Source organism: Nelusetta ayraudi, unplaced genomic scaffold (genome assembly GCF_046127955.1).
Source record: "Nelusetta ayraudi isolate G7.1 ecotype Tasmania unplaced genomic scaffold, CSIRO-AGI_Nayr_v1 ptg000033l, whole genome shotgun sequence".
NCBI classification, from domain to species: domain Eukaryota; kingdom Metazoa; phylum Chordata; class Actinopteri; order Tetraodontiformes; family Monacanthidae; genus Nelusetta; species Nelusetta ayraudi.
Genome location: NW_027466083.1, coordinates 4,082,414 through 4,102,919, shown reverse-complemented (window position 1 = coordinate 4,102,919; position 20,506 = coordinate 4,082,414). Strand labels below are relative to the sequence as shown.

The 20,506-nt window shown below is 44.0% G+C and overlaps 1 protein-coding gene across 5 annotated transcripts; it reads right to left on the bottom strand.

Annotated features, from left to right (window-relative positions):
- Positions 1-1,357: 1,357 nt before the first annotated feature.
- Positions 1,358-14,095, bottom strand: arfip2b (ADP-ribosylation factor interacting protein 2b). Of its 5 annotated transcripts, XM_076031688.1 has the most exons (10): positions 13,761-14,095; positions 11,748-11,858; positions 9,150-9,206; positions 7,136-7,244; positions 6,422-6,478; positions 4,699-4,814; positions 3,957-4,178; positions 3,672-3,829; positions 3,403-3,577; positions 1,358-3,306 (listed from the first exon to the last, which is right to left on the bottom strand). In XM_076031688.1, the coding sequence occupies exons 2-10, from the start codon at positions 11,844-11,846 to the stop codon at positions 3,151-3,153; spliced, it is 1,149 nt and encodes a 382-aa protein (XP_075887803.1). In that variant the 5' UTR covers positions 11,847-11,858; positions 13,761-14,095; the 3' UTR covers positions 1,358-3,150. The 5 variants fall into 5 exon arrangements, with proteins under 5 accessions (XP_075887803.1, XP_075887805.1, XP_075887804.1 ...); XM_076031690.1 differs by lacking the exon at positions 9,150-9,206; XM_076031689.1 differs by lacking the exon at positions 6,422-6,478 and having other exon boundaries at positions 13,761-14,093.
- Between the last annotated feature and the right edge of the window lie 6,411 nt (positions 14,096-20,506).

Genomic DNA, 20,506 nt, shown 5'->3' with positions numbered 1-20,506 from the left:
CGCACACACACAGTGATCAACACCAAGAGTGGCTGCAACACATCACTTCGTGCTGTATCCTCTCTTTATTCGAGGATAAACGCTACCATGGATGGATGTGGCAGCGTTTTTAAAAGTGGTGTAATAGTTCAGCACAGAGGGAGTTGACATCTGCTTTGTTCTGGATATGAAGCAGGAACTGCGTGTCTGATAAAGGGGAAGCTGGTAAAGAGACACTGGCTGGGTCGGAGTTTGCCAGCTAAAACTCGGGACTTTGCTGTATGTCAGAAACGACAACGACTCGAAGCGTAAACGGTTTGACGTCAAATCACGATGGCGCATCAAGCATCGCGGGTAAATACGGTTCGAAGGAAACTCGGGCCTCGATCTACCAACAAAAACAAAACAGAACAAAAAAACCAAAAACCGGCGTAAACTTTTAGATTTTAAGGCTCCAACCGAAACAGCCCGAAGAAATGTTCAACTCACGTGCGTTCGGAATGAGTTTTCCAGTGAGCTCCAGTGTCCGAGGCGGCCTTCCTTGGCTTCAGTGATTCTGACGTGTAAGTGAGAGTCAAAAATCACAGGTGCAGGACGCGCCTCCACTAATCACATTCAAGGCAGACCCCCGCCTACGACAGGTAAGGCTACGCCCATTCGAAAAGAGTCAAATAACAATAAGAAATGAAGAAAAATAATTAAATTAAAAAGTATATATCTGAGAAATTATTATTTTACAAGAAAAAAAAAAAGAAAGAAAGAATGCGTTGGTCTGTCCAAACACCTTTGTGTGTGTGTGTGTGTGTGTGTGTGTGTGTGTGTGTGTGTGTGTGTGTGTGTTGAAGAATGAAGAGAAGAAACAGAGGAAACACAACCAGAACGTTTGAAAATGTCTTATTTTAATTTTGATCCCTTGAGGCGGGTGGGGGAGACTTTCCAGGTCTTGGGGAGGAATAAAGGAAAAGGATCACGAGAGCAATGGGCGCACCCTCATTTATCATATTGTGTAACCATTCGTACAGTACAACACACTGGATCGACCTAGTAAACATTGATTGTATACAAATAAAATCTCAAATCATATTCCTCGATTATGTCTCTGCAATGAAAGGCTGCCAGCGAGTGCACTACAGTACAGACTCGTGTCCTATTACCAGTCAGCAGGAGAGGGACTCAACACAGGGGGCAGTCTTGGGTCACTTTATTAAGAGAAAAAGAGAGCAATATTGCTGGATTGGTGGTTGCACTGACTGGAGGCTTGCACAAAAGCTTCTTCAGTGAAAACAATGCAACCCCTTAGAAATACAGAGGCATTATGTCAACGCAAGACAAATCAAGCACCTCTTTTCTTTTTTTCTTATTGCTCTCCTCAGACCTCCTCTCCTCTCCTCTCCTCTCCTCTCCTGCAAACACAAAGCAGACCAGCCATCGCTGGTGGAGCTGTCTGACAGAAAGAGGTTGATGAGTTGGATTATGGTCAAACGTTCACTACACTGGATTACCTCAAGTGCACATTGGGAAATGAAAACCCAGAAAAGTCCTATTTCAGGGTGTATCTATCAGATGAGTTGGACATCCTAAGGTCGGACGCTTTAATGTCCATGTTGCAAATGAAATCAGATGTTAATGGACCACTCATCAACTGAGTGAGATGCAAACACAGTTTCAGCTCATGTGTTCATTACAACAAACCTACACATACACACAAATTGTACATCATATTAACATTTCAACAAATCAATTAGCAGTACGGATTTCTTTTGAGGCAAACTCTATTTTAATCATTTACTAAAATATACCTACACTGATCATTAGTGTGACCTCCAAAGACTAATTAAGGAGATTTTCATTTACAATATTAGATGTAGTAATAATATATTGGGGCTACAGTAATCTTCAGTGTGAAGAAAGATAACCATAGTTCTCTTATAGTGGGCTAATAGAACCTGTCGGGGTTTGTGATATGTGCTCGTAAACATAACAAAAAATAGAAACTTATGACAAAACAGATCTAAGCGGACCGTGGCTAATTCCTCCTGGATACAATGAGACAAAAGTAAAGCAGAATCTCATTTAAACTCATACAAGCAATTGCTCCTTAAATTCTTCTCAATCCACGTTGAGACTGAGCCTGACCGACGTGAAACAGCCAGCAGGCATCTCTCTTGATACTCTTTGGGCAGGACACAGTAAATAAAGGAGCCAAGCTGTCACAACGTTTGGAATCTTTGGCAGACTTTCCAAAAATGGTGATTGCATATACGAGTCAAACACGTCAAGTTTACCTCTAAAATCTGACTCTGCAAAAGCTGCACCCACAGTCCGAGACGCGAACACACACACTGCCTGACTAGCACACCCGCCTACCAGCTGAAGCATAACACATTAGACACACTAAGAAGTCAAATAATAAAAACAATCAAAACAGATGACATTTAAATTAAGCAAAAACTAAATTAAACATAACATTGTGTGTTTGTTTTTGTTTTTAGAATAACAACAACAAAAATCTAGATATTAGATTATATAAAAGTTAAACCCATAATTTGAAATGTGCACTGATTTGTTGTCAATGTGCAAACCCTTCCAGTGTACCATACAAATCAGTTTTTTCTGGACTTTTCTCTTCCTCTGAGGCCACGTTAGTTGAGCTGCAGAGTCCATGGAGGCACAGGGGAGAGCGCTGAGGTCTGACACACTGATGAGACATTTGACTGTGTTTCCGTGGTTATCTTAATGCTTTTATAAGCTTTCTGTGTTCATGGGATGGAAATGAAGAAATGCAACCGGAGGAGGGGGCGTTTTTGCAAGGGGGGTAACAAGTCGGACTTTGAGCATGATTGCCGTGAACATGTGACAACAGAGGGAAGAGAGATTTCTGGCTGTGAGCGGGGGGATTCTTGGTCTGGTCTGGGAATAAAGCACAAGGAGAAGATGAGACTGCAAAGATGGAGTTTAGGGGTGAGGCACTAGAAGCCCCCAGACTGTTCATGAAACTGGCCACTTGGTTTCTTGCAGCATTTAGTTAAACTAACAACAACGTCCATCCTGCCACACATCTGGCATCACTGTCACTTCCTTCAGCCGTGGTCCTCTAGTAAGTGGGGCTACTAACGGGTAACAGGTGGACAACATGGAAAGAGGAGGAGAAGGGCTCTCAGCAGAGGCCTCTCACTGCTCCTCTAACCAGGAGGGCTTGTCGGCCCCCGGGGGCCTCAGCTTTATGTTGAACTGGTTCAGCGTCTGCTCCAGCTGCTGCTGGTTGCCGGCAAAGTACGCAGAGATGGCGTTGTGGAAGAGGAGGAGCTGCTTGTGCATGACCTTCACCTGGAGCAGAGGAGAAGGCACAAGAGGGCGCGTCAACCCAGGACAAAAGCTCTTACTTTTTCTTTGTGGGTTAGTAAGACCTCCGTGAACACCCACCTTGTTCTCCTCCAGGAACTTCAGTTTGATGATGACATCTGAGCGAAGGCGTTCGTATTTGTCCTTCTGTGCCTGATACTGCTGCTGAGCAGCGTCGATGCGGGCCACGGCCACCGCGTCCCGCGGACCCAGACTCAGCTCCTCCAGGTCGGACCGGTAGGCATCGAACTCCAGTCTGCTCCCAAACGGAGAGGAAAATATCTGTGATGTCACATCCTGTAGGCGTGCATCACTCTGCCTTCTCAAACACAAGGGCTGCATTTGCTCACCTGGCATTTTCATACATCTTGATTGTCATCAGTGTGTCCTCCATGGTCTTGTTGACCAGCGTGTTTATGCTGGACACAAAGAAGTTGATGGCGCCGAGAAGAGTCTCGCCGTTCTTGCAGAGCAATTTCTGTGTCTCTGCATTGTAGCCAAACTCATCCTACAATGGTCAAAAAAAAAAAAATCATAACTACTCAAAATATTATTAGTTTTAAAGTTCAAATCCACTGTAGCTCAGAAACAGAGAGTGAAGTCTATGATTTGAAAAAAACATTTTGGTGTCTCACTCGAAGTTCTGGTGATTTCTGGCTGAGATCAGCGAAGGTATCGCCCAGTGCATGCTGCGTCTGCACCATGTTGTAGAAGTGATTGGTCAGTGCTTTGGCCAATCGCAGCACCGTCTCGTATTTCCTTTTAGTGTCTCTCAGCACCTCAATCTGGGCCTCCAGCTCCAGGTCTACAGTCCGGGAGCCTCGGCCAAAACGCTCCGAGATCATTTGTTTTGTACACTGGGGGTTAAAAAAAAGAAACAGATGGGGTGTAAACCTACGGAAGCGCATTGCTGCCACTCTAGAAGAAAAACAGGGCTCAGTTTCACATTAAAACGTGAAACTATCTCATTTTTACATGATGATTTTCAGGTAAAAACGTGAAACTATCTCGTTATTTCCTGATAATTTAATGTTATAACGCGATACTGAGCCCTGTTTTCATCAAGTGTGGCAGCATACTACGGAAGCGCATCAACTCAATTTGATTAAAAAGGAACCCACAATAGGACAGAGATTCGAAGGATTTTGGGGGTTCCAGAGATCTAGTTGAATCTAGCTCTAGCACATTTTTACATGATAAATTTCATCTTATAACGTCAACCTTTGACAAAATAACGTGAAAATGATCACAACTGAGCCCTGTTTTTTTTGGTTTGTTTTTTTCCCCCTCCAGGGTGGCAGCAATGCGCTTCCGTATAAACCTACTTAACTCGTCTCTGAAGCAATCACATCACACAAGGATCAGTTTCTTGCCTACCTTGTAGGTGTTGATGCTCCACTTCTTCATGTTTTCCAGTTTTTCCACAGCCACGCCGCGGGTCGCTTCCTCCGCCGTCATGGATGAGCTGCTGCTGCTGTGGTGCATGTTGGAGCCTGACGCAGCAGAGCAGACAGTCAAAACATGAGTAGATGATGACAGCAAAAGACAAACAAACAAACACACACACACACAAACAAAAACCGTCCAAGAAGAAAATCCCTCAACCAGATACATTGTACATTTTTAAAATTGTGGAATGCCCAGAACTGACTCACTGCAAAATCACATGTATGCATGAGTAAGAAGGGGTGAGTGAATGGGTGAGTAAGGAGTGAATGAGTGAGTGACAGGGAAAACCTTGAGGAGGCGGCACGTCCTTTTCTGTGGTGGAGCGGATCATAGTGTCAAATGTGGACAATCTTTGCATAAACGACTCACATCAACAACATGAGTGTGTTAAAGGGATGGATGTTGCCCCCTCCCAGTACCTTGGAGTTCATTCGACTGGCTCGATAAATGGCAGAGGAAAGAAGTGCTGGGGGGAACGCTACTTCTCCTGGCCTTCATACGCAGGTCTGCGGTGGGGGCGGGGTTGCGTGAGGGGGTGCAGGGACGGGATTCATATTTGGGTGTTTTGAGGGTGAGGTTATAAACGAAGGAGAATCGGAGGATAATACGTTTTTTTAAAAAGTGAAAACAGATTGAAGGTTGAGCGCGTGTGAAATGAATGGAGTGACGAGAAGCAAAGGAGAAAGTTGGGGAGGAGCAGGGAGACAAAGAGAAGGAAAATGACAATAGGGAGAAAGGGAGGAGGAAGGGCATGTAGGAGGTAGCCGTGAAGAGGAGGGGGAGGAAGGACAGAATGGAAAGAACATTTAGTGAGCGACACTTATTGTACAACAGTGACAAATGAGTGACGACAAAGGTGAAACGAAAGAGTTTTGATTTGAGCAACAGGAGAGGCAGAATAGCCTAACAAAGTAATGCTGCTGCAGATTTTAAAAGGGTATCCATTTGGAGGCAGGGGAAGTTAGAAACCAAACATAAACTCAGCAGGAAACCATGAAAGAAATGATATGGCATGAAAGACCCAGAATAAACCAATCAGCCGCTACATTGAAACTGCTGGGAAATGATTGACCTTCTAAGCTGATAAGAAAAAAAGTCTAAATGTCAAATTCTGCAATTTTGAAAAAAATATCCAGAGGCCTTGCGGTGAAGTTGGATGCCTCCATAGCCTTTGACTGAGAATTCTTTGATGCAATAGCCTGAAATGTCCTGCAGGGGGACCATGAGCACGTGCAAAAAGGACTTGAATTCAGAGGAAGGAGGCAGCAGAGCAAGAAAATCAATCAAGTCAAATCAAAAGCAGCTTTCATATTAAAGCTGATCATCCACGTCCAATTAGAAGAGCAGAGAGCTGCAGTGAGCTGCTGTCACCGCCAGCAGAGAGTGCAGGATGAAGATGAAGGGAAAGAGAAATGCATCTCCAACCATCACATTCCAAAATGAGATACAGTATAGATCATTGAGGATCTATCAATTTGAAAGCATTGTTTTAGTGTCAGAATTGTTGTTCATCAAGAACTCTCCACGCTACAAAACCCAACTTCTCTCATCCCCCAAATGACTCTATCTTATTTTGGAAAAAGGGTCTCCTGCTGTAAACGCATCAATAATAACCCATAATGAACGCTTATAATTGGGTCTGGGAAGCCACCTAATCCTGTAACTGGGATCCTTTTGGTAAACTCTGCATTGTAGCGCACGGCAGGGCCTGAGAAAGAGAGCGGAACAGAGAACGAGGTAACATTAGAAGAGCAGGAGCTGGCAGTGAGCGACGGCTGTTGTTCTTTCTCTGCACTCAGGTCACGGTTTGGAACGCTGCCTTGTGTTGTCATCGCTCCCGTCAATCTGTCAATCTTGGAATTCATTCAAAACTTATATGACAGTTGAGCGAACGGCCTTCCTAAAGCGGGGCAAAGAGCTGCTGTGACGTTTTTAACACAGCGCAGCCCAGAAATGCTCCTACCAGGGATGCAAATTATCATTAATTAAACTATTAAATTATCATTATTAAAAAATTTAATATAATTATTATTTAAACCTTAAATCAGGTCCAATGTGATCAATCTTTACATTAGAGAATAATAAAAACACCCTAAACATTTATCCTCTGACTTTAAGTTGACTTCTAATGGGTCACATAACTTTTTTTTATTTATTTTTTTTAAAGTTGTTTAAAAGCAACTTGTTCCTAGGTATACTGGTATCCACCACACCATTTAACCCCCCCGCCCCCCAAAAAAAACAACCCAGTGCAAAAAATGTTCAAATAATTGTGACTAATTAAATTTAATCGTTAATCGATTAATTGCGAACATCCCTCGCTCCTACACCAGGGATGTGAAATACACGGCAGGGCCGAACCTACCTTTGATGGAGCTGGTGGGAATGATGCCCTCTGCAGTGCCTCCGTAACCTCCGGACACGATCGAGGTCTCATTCAGATTGGGACCCGACACCATCACCTGCTGCAGGTCCTGTGATGACGGGAATTTAAAAAAAAAACAAAAAACATGACAGGGAACCAGAAAAAAAACAGAAAACAGGAGAGGACAAAGAGGAGACGGGGGGGGGACATACGATGCGTTACATTTTGACAGCGTGGATTAGAGGTTTTCTCACTAGAGGGGCAGGACAAGCACTGCTGTGTTAGAGAGGTTAGTCAGTACGCACAGGGTTAGCTGACCTGCAACTATTTATCAGAGAGCAAACAGGGGGAACTGCAGAGCGTGTGACAAAACACTTGCAAAGTGCTCGGTCAATAATCAACCTGGCAAACGATTCGACCTCAACCTCCTGCCACGTCACAGCTGGGAACCCAGCAATAAAGTCCCAGAGGCCGAGGCCGGCGTGACTCTCATGGGGTGTAGGAGGACGCCACAGAAAACTGACGCCCCTCGGAAAATAATCAGCAGGGGGAGAGGGGGGGGGGACTGAAAAACTGCAAAGTAGCAGAGAGGCCGGGTATGTTGGATATGTTTTCTCTTGTTTATCTCGCAGGTCTCTTTTGTTTCGCAAAAACACAAAAAAGTGGTTCTGACAACCTTTAATTTAGCAAAATTATCTTTTTTGGGGGGGGCTGAACCCTGCTTGTGCCAGTAGCCGTCTGCTTCTTTCATTTTCCACACACACGCTATAATTACTGAATGGTGGGGAGAGATTCTGTAAACAGGGGACATAAAAGAAGCCGTCTGGGCTCCAGTTACACTGCGATAAGGGGCCAGGCGAGGAGCTCCAAGGGAGGTGGCTGTTTCCTTTCAGGAAACTGAACACAAGTTCACAATATACACACTACCCAGAAAATTAGAATATCCTGAAAAGGTTGCTGTATTTCTGCAATTCAACTTAAAAGGTGAATTTGACATATTATATAAACAAATAATATGCAAATCAATATATTTCAAGTTTTTATTTCTTTAGATTTTGCTGATCAGGTCTTGCAGCTTAAAAAAAACCCCTCAAATTTTATAATAATTTTCTGAGTTTGTGGGTTTGTGGTTTTAATAAGCTGAACATCTTAATCAGCAAAGTTACAACAAGGAACTGTTTGAGATCTCAGTTTGCGTGTAATGGCTCAATAAAATGTGTTGGTTTCATCTTTCATGTTAAATTGCCAAAATAAAACAACTTCTCGATATTCTAATTTTTCGGGTAGTACCTGTAAATACCATCTGATGGTGGTCAAAGGGGGAGGGGCCACTGTTATGGTGCGCGCCGCGAAACAAAATTCGCAAAAAAAAAAAAAAAAAAGAGTCAAAAAGCGAGAGGTATCCTCTAAAACAAACTGGCTCTTTTGTAAGCTTCGCTGTTTGTGGTTGTGTCGGCTTTCTCTTAACCTCAAACACAACCACAAACAACAACAAAAGACATTCAGAACGATGATGCAGCAGAAGAGCAGGAAGTGAAACGGCTAAGTCCTCCATCACCATCAGCAATGCAACATCACCTGGGTGCCCACAGCATCACCAGCTACAATTATGCAAGATGATTCTGAACCCGATGTGCAAATCAAACCAGACAGTTAATGAGAGAGATGAGTTAGATGTTAGCGGCACCACAGGAAAACTCCAGACTGAGAGATTCCTTCTATCTAGAATTAGTCAAGACCCAAGTTATTGCGCAGTGGTTTTGGCTTCCAAATAAGAATATCTGACGTCTCATGGGATGAGTTGACGTTGTGACGCAATGTCATTTAATGTTGCCTGCAGCCAAACCACTGAGCAGTGCTACACACAAACACAACCACACAGATAGGACACACACACACACACACACACACACACACACACACACACACACACACACACACACACACACACACACACACACACACACACACACACACACACACACACACACACACACACTAATGGCCGGCTCACCCTGGTGCCTCTGGAGCCCCCTAACTTCTCATCTAAGCTCCACTGCAGTTTTGCAGCCTGCACAGAGATGAAGGAGGGGAGGATTGACAGAGAAACAATAAACAAGACAGCAGAAAAAGAAAGAAAACAAATCTGTGACACAAATTATGACGCATGAGTGAAGAAAGCAAAATAAACTCTCTCGGGGAAACTGGTGTCGTGATGTCTGGAGACAGAGGGGCTGTGGGACGGAGAGCAGTGATGTCATCCATCACTCAGCTGCTGGTAGTTTTAAACCGAGTGGAAGGGATGGACACGCTTTGCCAGGCCTGTTCCTTTTAACCTTCTATTCATTTTTTTTTTTTTTACAGTAACAGCGGCCATGGCAACTGATCTTTCAAGGTTTGCAAAACATGTCAAGTCTGAAAAAACATTGCGCAGCGGAAAATAAACGGGAAAGCAAAGAAAACAGGAAACACAAACACAATCAGGATCAAAAGGTTTGAAGATCCACATTGAACCCCTGACAGTTGTTAAGGCCAGTTTGCTGGTGTTCAACATTTGATTTCCTGTAAAGATGAATATATATTTCTCCTGTAGACACTAAAGAAATCAATAGAAATATACTAAAAAAAAACTAAGAAAAGATGTCTTTCACTGAACTTTAATTGAATCAGTTCTGTCTGTAGTGCTTGAGGGCTCTCCCTCACAGTGAAGCATCTGCTGCTGGGATCAAACTGCCGGACCTCCATTACACCAAATTATTAGCACCAATAATCACCCTGAGGACTGGAGTTTTATCATACACACACATATCTATATATCTATATCTATATATATATATATATACACATACATATGATATAGATCTGTCCCTGTCAACGTCCAGCTGCCTCTCAAGATCGCTCGTCTTGAAGTTGAATCATTCCTGCAGCGTCAAAGCGTCTTATAGCCAAACTAAACTTAACTAACTCACCCATTTCAATACCTTATAATTCCAAAGTCAAATAAGAGCATAATACAACAATTTCAGGAAACACTGCTGCATTTGGTAAAAGATGATGAATGTTTTTCCGTTGAGAGTATAAATAAATATTTCTTGGTTTTCCATCAGAAAAGAGAAAACGGGCTGATTTCAAAGGTGCATACAGGAACTGATGCCCTCCACAGCAGCACGCGTCCTTTTCTACAGCACTTCCCATCCTCCGTCTTCTTGGACCCGCAAGTCTTTCAGCTCAACTCAAAAAGTGACAGTCTGCACTCAAAACGTTGCACAGCAGATACCAATCTGGCTTCAGAGGGCTTCCACCCAAGGACAAAGCGCAGCCAGTTTTCAGATTAATTGCCGGGTTGCCATGACGACTGGTTACAATCCAGCACCACACAGAGCGGCGGCAACACTCTTCTAACACGAAGACGGGCTGTCACTTGACACTTGAGGTGGGACCTTCTTTTACTGCCACGGTGTGGGAGGAGGAGCGCCGCACACTTTAGTGAGCAAATAACATTATCAACCGCCACCGCTTCCACCAGGATCCTGGGCCTGTTGGCCAAACACAGGCGTGTCCTTAAAAGTAGCAAAGCCAACAAGCTGCTCCATGCAGCTCTGTGACACTGCGTACATTCCAGCTGACTCAGGTGAAGCAAACAGTGTGCATTAGCCCGCTGCGCTGGATTTTTAATAGGCCACGCGACCACCCGGCAGCTCTTAGTCTTGCTGGTTATCTTAAAACGCGCCTTCAGACCATGAACGCGTGGGAACGTGGGCTGTGACTGATAAGCACCGGTTTCCACGGAGACAGCTGCAGGACTGCAACTCCTGAATTCCCAGCGGGATCTTGCCTCCACGGTGGTGACTAACAGCTGAGGTCACGCACTGTAGAACTGCATCCCCATGTGTCCATTGTAATGTCAGGAAACTGACCTGACAGAAACACAAGATGGTTTCCTGGTTCACTTGTGATTAATCCAACACGTCCATCTTACAAAGAGCCCACTGAAGGGATTTGTAAAGGGAAAGCTAAACTTGACAGGTGACTACATCAATCTTCTGTCCATAAATCTCTCTGATCCTACTCGTTCAGCCAAGTTACTCAAGGCTTCCGACTGGTGCAGAGCTGACATGAGCTGCTACACTTTGGCTAAAAGCACGTGACAGACATACAGACTATCACAAAATGCCACGACCGCAAAACAGAAGTTGCTTTCTTCCTCCGTTTCTTCATTGACTTCTTCTGGGGTTTCTGAGGACTGTTTGCTGCAGCTGCTTCCTGGTTTTACTGAAAGGAAGCTGATTGGTTATCTACTGGAATCTATTCAAAATCATACCAACTCTAAGATCTTTCTATTGGAGCAGCCAAGATGGATGGGCGAGACGTCAGTGTACTGGTTTCTGGTACTTTCTGGTACTAGAAAACCAACAGGTCAGAGGAACCCATAACTTCATCGGCGCGACATCGCTTTTAATAAACACTAAAATGAAGAGGATTAAAACACCATCACTGTATAAGAGCTCGTGTGCCACAACATTTATAGTTTTAATTGAATGTGAAATACCAGTGAATAAAAGGCTGAACAACTTTACACACTAGACTGAGGACCTGGGTGGACTTGACCCACCTGTTCGAGGCCATCGTCCTCAGTTAGCGTCCCTGTGTCTCCATTGCTGTTGATTGGAATCTCCATCGTGGCGGCTTTACTCATCATGCTGTCTGTCATAATGCACTGTGCCTGCAGGGAGAGGAAAGGGACGGAAGAAACAGAGAAAGAGGGAGAGGGAGAAAGAGAGAGAGAGATAAGGAGTGGATACAACAACACGGTGAAGGACGGAAATGGAAACTCAGGCCCCTAATGCTGTTTTTGAAGAGAGGAGACCAAAGGAAAGCAGTGAAAACAGCCGCGTCATTAGGCCTAAGGGAGAATAATTACAAGACACAATCGAGGAGGCGACTTCCAACGAGAATGAAAAACACAACACACCTCAGAGCGGCGCCGCCACAACAATGAGCGGTAGAGCTGAAGTGGCCACTCTGCTCAACAGCTCTGTGACAGATTTTAGCAGTGCCCACTCTCTCGCAGATTAAAGAGGAGCACATCAACATTTTCTCCTCATTCTAATTCTGTCCAAGTGACAAGAGGCAACCGTGGCTGCAGCTAATGAACAGAGCCTGACAAACTCACGCCCGCAAATGTGTGGTGGCGCCGCAGGCTTGTTAAAACATAAAAGGCAAAAACAATGGCGAGGAAAAAGATTTGGACAAATGTGCAGGGCTGCAGGAATAAAGCGATGCAGCACACAACAGCAGTATTAAGCATTTAATATTGCATTCATTCATGGACAATAAGCATTGATATTTTGTTACATAAAATCTTCAAGCAAAACTAAGTCCAACCTAAATGTATCCTGCATGAATCATAATGATAACCATGATGCTAATGCTAGTAGTATTACTACTAATAGTAAGAATAACAATAATGATGAAAATAAAAAGAGTTCCTTAGTCACACAGGTAAACGGCAAACTACCGTTTAGTCCAGCAGTCAATCACGACACACAAACGCTGATAATACAGGAGTGACTAGTGCAGTTGTGGGTGTTGTGTTGTTGCTTTTGGTTCTTTAGGGCATGAAAAACAATATCAAGCATCCATGCGTGAATATTTTAAAATGCTATTCAGTAAAAGACTACAAGAATTGTCTGCCATGCCCACTGAGGTGGCTAATGAATAGAATAGAATAGAAAATAGATTATTATTAATAATAATAATTAAAAAAAGTATGAATCACTACTGAAGACAACACATCTTAAACAGTTACTACAAAAGCCCTGCAATAGATGGACTTTTGTTTCTTCGTACAGGGACAAACCGGCTCAGATTTACGCATTGATTTAAAATGGGAATTTAAGGCCGAGTTTTTGGTGCCCTTTAAGGGTTTATGTGTACTTGGCTAGGCTACTTCAATTGTTACGCAGGAGTAGGGCAAGTGGATCAACTACCAGCCACTTCCTATAAGTCAGGCACAGAACCTCTTGTTTACATTTGCTCCAACTTCGGTAAATATGCTTTTCCAGTGCAAACTGCTGGCCAGTCCCAGCTCATTGAAGCAAGTATGACGCACCGCTGTTGGCTTGAGATAGAAACAGCTGGGAGGACAAAACTGATCTGACATCAGACTAAGAATTTAAATAAAAACGTAAATTAAAAAAAAACTTTGCATTCTGCACGAGGATGAAATAAGTTAAGCGAAGCCGGTATGTTGGGCTGGAATGCGTGAGCCAGAACAGGTGCAGCAGCACAGGTGTCCTGACTCATCTCGTTACCCCAGGATTAGAACCCCCAGCCAGGGCAAACGTGGGGGTTAGTAAGAGTATACTTACACCGTTATTAGAAAAAAACAAACAAACAAAAATACTAATAGCGAAAATACAAAAAACAAAACAAAACGGGGTCGACAGGGTTGATAGGTTCCTGGTGCTAAAGCTCACGGGCCTGCTTGCACTTCACACATACAGCTGTCAGGGGGAAGCTCGACCGAAGAGCAACCATTAGGGAGTTCACTGATGCGAAGCACGAGCGGGGGCATTCGCATGAATGCAGAGACAAAAATAAGAGTTTGATTTAAACCACTTACGGTGTGCCGTTGCGAGAAAAGATACAGGAGCGGCTCTCGAAGCTAGCTGGGAAGCTAACGTCGGGCTAACGGCGATGCATCCCAGTTCAGGCGCAGCGCAACGGGAAGCTGGAGGCTGCCGAGTTCGCTGACAGTCCGCTGCTAGGGGGAGAAACCTCTTCAGAAAAAAGGCCCACCGCGACAAGATGCTCTCACTTTAAGAATATCTCAATGACATATTCTATTCTAGTTCCAGTTCAGTTTTCGCTTAACTCTTGGTAAATAATTTTCAGTCGTCTCTCTGGCTGATGAAGCCTCCATCCAGTCTGGAACGCTTCACGGAACTGACGACACGGTTGAATTCGCTTTGCAGACGCGCATCGAGCCAAAGATCGCATCCACATGATGATGGAACACTCACACAAGGCAAAGACGTTCGCCACCGAGGGAAGCGGCTTGCAAAAAGACAAAATAAAATGTAAAATAAAATAATAAAACGGAAACGTACGGTAGTGCATTTCTGATCGATATTGATGTAGTGATATTGCAGTGCAATGTTTTTCCTTCAACTTGCAGACAGTTCATTAAAAAAAAAAAAAAAAGTTGTTAAACTTGGTTACATACTGCAGTAATTTACAATAATCCCCTAGTACAATCTGAGTCTCTCGAGCTCTTTCAATTTACAACACACTGAATTTAGTTCGCTTCAGTTCCATAATGCACTAAAAACATGTTCGTCTCCAGTGATCCTGCATCGTCGTTCCGTCGTCCCCCCGCCTTCAAAGAAAACAAAATACAATGCTGTCCTCTAGTGTCCAAATTTAGGAAGTGACATATTCTCTTCGAAATGTTCTTTTTTCCCAAGTGCTTCTCTTATACTAGTTTTGATCAGTGTAAAACACATAAAAAACAAACAAAACAATTGTGTAGCTTAATGATCATATTTCATGATAAAATTCTATCTATCACCAGAAAAAAAAAAAAATACGGTCAGCTTTCTTATTATTTTGTATAAAGCAATCACATAAAGCAGAAGGGGGTGCTGATTTATGTTCCCTTAGGATATTATGACATCTTTGGTGCAAACAATAAGTATCTATCACCCCCTGATTTAGGATGAATGGAAAATCAAACCAAAAGTCGCAGTGACAGTGTGTTATTTATATTAGCGTAATGCACACTTATACTAACAGCATTTTATAACAAGCTAAATTTGAATCAAAATATCAAAAATAACAAACAAAAAAAACAAAACAAAGGAGAGCAGAGTGAATGGCAAAAAAATATTATTTTAAATTTCTACTGTGGAAACAATTCAACTGCCTTTATTTGAATTCTCAACCCATCGCTCAGGCTACTGGTATATTCAAACCTACAGCACACGGAACAAACATCACACATTGCCTTTGCACATGTTAATGTTTTGTTTTTTTGTTTTTTAAATTCCTTTAGCTTTAAGTGTCCTTTATAAAAAGCATATTGGTAAAATGTGCAAACTATCCCCTGGTAAAATAAAATAAAATATTTTGATGACTGAGAAAATAAGACACATGCAATCACTTATTGCAATATAAAAACTGTAGAGCAAGCAGCAGCTCAGAGGAGGTGAGTAAGTTTTTTTTCCTTTGTTTTTCTGGTAAAGGTCACGGTTGTAGAAAGTGGAGGGGAAAGTTTTTGATGTCTTGGTTAGTCAGTGACCATACGAAGTGTGAGCTCGGCCAAAACACAGCGAGTAGTTACTGGAACCATAAGGATGTGCAGACTGACTTAGTGAATCATACCAAGCCTCACGCACACTTAAGTAAAATTTTATGAGCCAGTACAATCCAATCCAAAGCCTCACCATGATGGAGAAATTATACCGGTACTTGTTTTCTTCTTGTTTGCACGTCCTCAAGGACATGATTTTTGTCCACTTTCTCCCTGACATGTCCTCGTGTATGCACTAAAAGCAATATACAAAGACAAGTTATACTAGTCAGTGGATCTTTATTTTGCAACCCGGACTTCAGAGGAGCAGTTCTACACAATTCATTGTTCAAAAATCTCCATACCTCTAAAGTAAATGTGGCAAGTTCGCCTCTGTTTTATCCTTTGTTGAACCTTTCGCACGATTGTCAGGCAACAAAAACGAAGCAGCTGTGACTCGGTCTCAGAGAGTGGAACGAGTACCTGGCTGGGAGTGTCACTAATCTGTTAGCCATCAGTATTGTCCGTGACCTCATAAAGGGTTGATTTCCAGAACTGTGTGTGTTAGCATGCACTGACTAAAAACCTTGGCAAGCAAAAGAATTAAGGGGTGATTTAACTCCACTTCCTGGCCCCATTTCTGAAGAGTTCACAGACAGGCTAGAGACACATCTCATTTAAAAGATTGAATAAGTTATTTTCCCCCACATTTTTGAGAACAATGGGGCCTTTAAATCAGTAAAGTAAAAGTTTTCAAACTACAGACACAAACCTCAGACATTTGCTGACTGACGTGTTGCTGAGGCTCCCATCATCAAAAAGATAATTCTGTTAAAAAAAATAAGCTGATTTAGCGAAGCAGTTTGGCTGTCACCTCAGCGGGGAGAAGACAAAAAAATGTTGGGGCTGTGCGGTGATGACTTCAGCAGCTTTTGCAATCATCTTGGTGATCTGCGAGATGACTAACGGCCGTTCTGAGGCAGCAAGAATCATCCGCGAACTCACATGTGGACTTCCCAGCTTCTAACCGAGCAACACACTTAACGGACGTGCCAATCACCAGCAGGCCTCACACAAATCATGCGACTCTGAGAGACCACACCGACTGTCTGTGTCTCTGCTGCTAATCAGTGGGGAACACACAGACTGACGGTCTGCTCCGAAGTGTTTGCCTGTCCTTTCCTTCCTTCTCAAACAGTGATCCTTTGACCTTACACGGGCTATTTTACAGCAAACCTGCTCGCCAACACTGTATTCATGACAACGAATGTATGCACGAGCACACCGCACGCTTCCCTCATTTATATTTCAAGGCGGCATCGCTCTGTAAATATTTTGATTGACCGTGAGGCTAAAAAAGGGCAGGGTGTTCCAATCTTCAATGGCAATCCCCTCTCCCCCCTCCCCCGCCCCCCAAAAAAGTCTTAAAAAGTCGCTCTCATCTGTTCTGCATCAGGAGCAGCGAAAACATCTGCTCCTTCCCCGAGGTTTTTGGGGCCCTGCGTAACAGTGAGCGAGCCGTTCAGAAGTCACCCTGGGTAAATATCACAGCTCGTTGCACTGGAAGGTTTTTCCTTTTTCCTCGCAGGATATCGTGCCACTGTTTTTTCAAAGATCCGTGTGGCTTGCAAACTATAATGTTAGCACAAGAGCCGAGAGGGCCCGCAAGCTGAATCCGCTTCTTCCGCTCCTTCTGGTTTCAGAAAAAAACAAAACAAAACATGTTATACGTACTAATTTGCTATATTTCCATAATTCTAAATTCAGTATATGACCTAACTGACCTTTCTCCAACTTTGTCAACTCACAAACTCCATGAGATAAAGTTGAAATCTCTGGGAAGGTAATGAGGTGAAGTTTTTAGTTTTGTTCAACGCCTCCTGGGTGAGGAAGAAACTTTCAGGCCGTGTGTTGTCTAAATCCTTCACACTTTTTGACATTCAGATACTGTGAGCACTCGTCTTAGAAATGTAAGTGAGTTGGAATTTGTCCTTCACTTTTGGCCACCAAAAGACATAATTCTGCTGAAAATGAAAGTTCATTCAGACATTTCACATCCAGGGGTTAATGTTCACTGAATTTACAAACCTAAAAGCTTGAATGGAAAATACATTTCTTGAATAAGTTGCTTTATTGTATGGCTTTGGTAGGGCGGGTCATTTTTGACCCGTAGGACAAGGGGAGTAAACAGAATGTTAAGATCGCACAAGGGTTCATAATATGCTTGGAAACAGATTGAAAATGACTGACTTAATTTATTTATGGTTACTGTTTGTAATTAAAACTCCAATTATTATCTGCTGGCAAATAAATTCAACCAAAAAACCTCATTAATTTTTCAATTTAATGCAGCCCAAAGGGATAATTAAAATGATCCTGTTTGCCACTTATGACTGTGTCAGTAAAGGCTCTGGTGACACATTGCCAATCTGGAGTTCACAATGGAGGCCTGTGGGTGGTAGTCAAGCACTCCAACATTATAAACAAAAACAGCGGGTGGAAAAAAAACAAACAACCCAGTTTCCATGCGGCTGGTGCAGTGTCACCAGAGGTCGACAGGTCAAGACTGCTGTCTGGGATTGAAGTTGCATTGATCAGAAGAAACGCCTCCTGGTGAACAGTTACTGGATGGCATTTCAATTATAGGTACACTATGCCTTTAAAAACTGATACTGTTTAGTTGGCCTGTCCCACCGAGGAAGGCTTTTACAATTCTGGAGGCATCCGCTGTTTAGCTGTGTGCCAAAGATATTATTTACTATTGCTTTCTGACTTTATTTTCCATTTCCACATCAGCTACCTGTACTTGGCCCGGCTCTGCACACGTACGGCAGACATTAAAATAAATTGAGCTGCGGTCGTGCGTGCGCACATACACACACCGACCACCACCGCATCAGCTCGCTGTGATCACAAGTGTTTGCCTTGGTTGCCAGGTTTGGTGTTTTACAGCTGCATTTGTTGCTGGATCTGCAGGTTTATGGAAAGCTCTCAGTCACGCACCGCGTCTCCACGCTGCCAGAGCGCCGTACCCTTTTACCTCGACGCTGTCTGCCACACACGTGCACGGCTGTGCGTGTGTGTCGGGCATGTTCAACACACACTGCGTGGGGTGCACAGGCACACATCAAAGCAAAACACACTCATCTCAGCAGGAAACCAGCGGGATCCATAGGCCCAATCGTGAAGGCTGAGTGGAGAAGGGAAAAAAAAGACGGCACAAAGAGTGAAAATAAATAAGAGCTGTCCTCCAAATGTTTACGTCAGCTGCAGGTAATCAGCACTTAATAATGAGTCCGACGTCTTCGCCGCGGGTTTGTTTGTCTTCAGGCGACTTAAAGAACGCCGAGGCCGTTTGCTTTGATTCACTCAGTTGCACGTGAGGGATTGGTGAGCTCACGTCGGCTGCAGCTTCACTCAGAGTAAAGGCAAATTGCTGTGCGCTGTATACACACATGACTGAAGACATTGTAGCTTTCCATTCGGGCAAACACTGGTTTCTTAGAGTCTTAAAAGTGTTTAGGAAAAAGAAAATGCGTCTGTTGCAAAGTGAATAAACGTGAAGTTCGGATACGTATCAAGCAGAGCTGAGAAAAGAAAGACAAACCCTGTGGTTCCTTTCAAGCCGATATTTCAATGCAATGTTTAAGTTGCTTGAGGACCTCCAACATTTAGTGTGTTGTGAGAAACCCTTCATTTTAAATCGAGGGTCCTCTTTGATCGGCTTCAACGTCAGCGTTCTTTGAAACTCTTTTGGTAATGAACACACGACTTTAACCTTCAGCGCCGAGTGCCGAACACCGTGGGGGTCCCGCTGATCTTGCAGGAAGGAGGGGGCAGGATTGGAGTGTGGGAGGAGGGGGCGTCGCCAGGGCGGCCACCTGGTCCGACTGCGGGAGAGGAAAGAATATTCTCTAATCAAACGTGCCGCTGCGAAAAGTGCCGTGGAGGTTTACGAGGCAGCCATATCACCTCAGCTGCATGGAGCAAGCAAAGGCCTTTTTCTCACAGACACTCCACTGTGTTATTCAACACCAGCAGAAATTAAAATGGGAGAGGGCGTTAAGTTCATCATTTGGAGTAATCGTTTCCATTCATGAAAAGCCAGGCTGGTTGTGTGGAAGAGAAAATGTCCCAAGAGTGAAGGGCGTGGGAGTGGCAAATAGGTGAAAATTCTGTTTTAGATGAACCCTTTAAATAATCTGCGAGGTTGCCTGCGCTGTGCCTCATTGTGGTCCGGTGTGGAGCTTTCCGTCACTTTGGTCAGACAGAAGCGATGGGAAATGCTTGTGGTCAGGGTGGAAGAAAGGTGAGGAGGCAGAAATGAACAACGGCTGAAAAAGGGGGGAACTGGGAGCTCAAAAGTCTCTGCGAGTGTTTCCGAATGTCCTCCATCGCTCGTGCGTCCCAGCAAGCGAGCGGACACATGATTTCAATAACAGTAGGAGCAGCTCTGATGCTGCTTCCCCACAATGATGAATGGAGACGGCTGAGGGCTATCTGGCAAAGAAAAGGGGCGGCGACTAAACCAAAGTCAACATTCAGCAATATACACTCCTTACTGTAGTGCTGCCAGACTGCATGAAGTTGCATTATGCTCTGTGCCCGTGACGGCAATTAAAGTAAGAGAAGAAAAAAAGATCAGTGTTTACCAGGCAACGGCACAAAACGAGCCTCGCCGGACCATTTGTCTTCGGGGGGTGCAGTCCAAAAGCGTGTCAGGGAGTCGGCTGACAGCTCCAAGAACACAAGCAACTCTCAGATGCACTGAAATCATGGCAAACAAAAATCCCGCCTTTCCTGGAACAGATCGACGAGCCACATTTCGCAGTGTCCACCGGCTAAATCCGCCCGTTATTTATGAAGTGCGGGTTGAAGGCTGCACAGGGAGACAAGCAGGACCCCACAGAACAGCTGCAGCGCGGCTCTGCAAGCTGTCACGTCCCCAAGAATATGCCACCGTTACCTTCTCTTCACCTCTTTAACCTCCTCCTGCTTCCAGCCGTAGCAGGGCGGCGGGCCAGATGTGTGGGACCCCGAGGTGCAGAGAGATCCTGGACAGCCCAGTCAGTCCATTT

What these genes read in the sequence shown, in the direction of transcription:
- arfip2b (XM_076031687.1), bottom strand. Translation starts at nt 5,523, where the DNA reads ATGCCCTTCCTCCTCCCTTTCTCCCTATTGTCATTTTCCTTCTCTTTG. An exon ending in AAGATGTATGAAAATGCCAG is followed by an intron (nt 3,578 to 3,671) that starts GTGAGCAAATGC and finishes GTTTGGGAGCAG; the next exon opens with ACTGGAGTTCGATGCCTACC. An exon ending in AGTTCCTGGAGGAGAACAAG is followed by an intron (nt 3,307 to 3,402) that starts GTGGGTGTTCAC and finishes CCTCTGCTCCAG; the next exon opens with GTGAAGGTCATGCACAAGCA.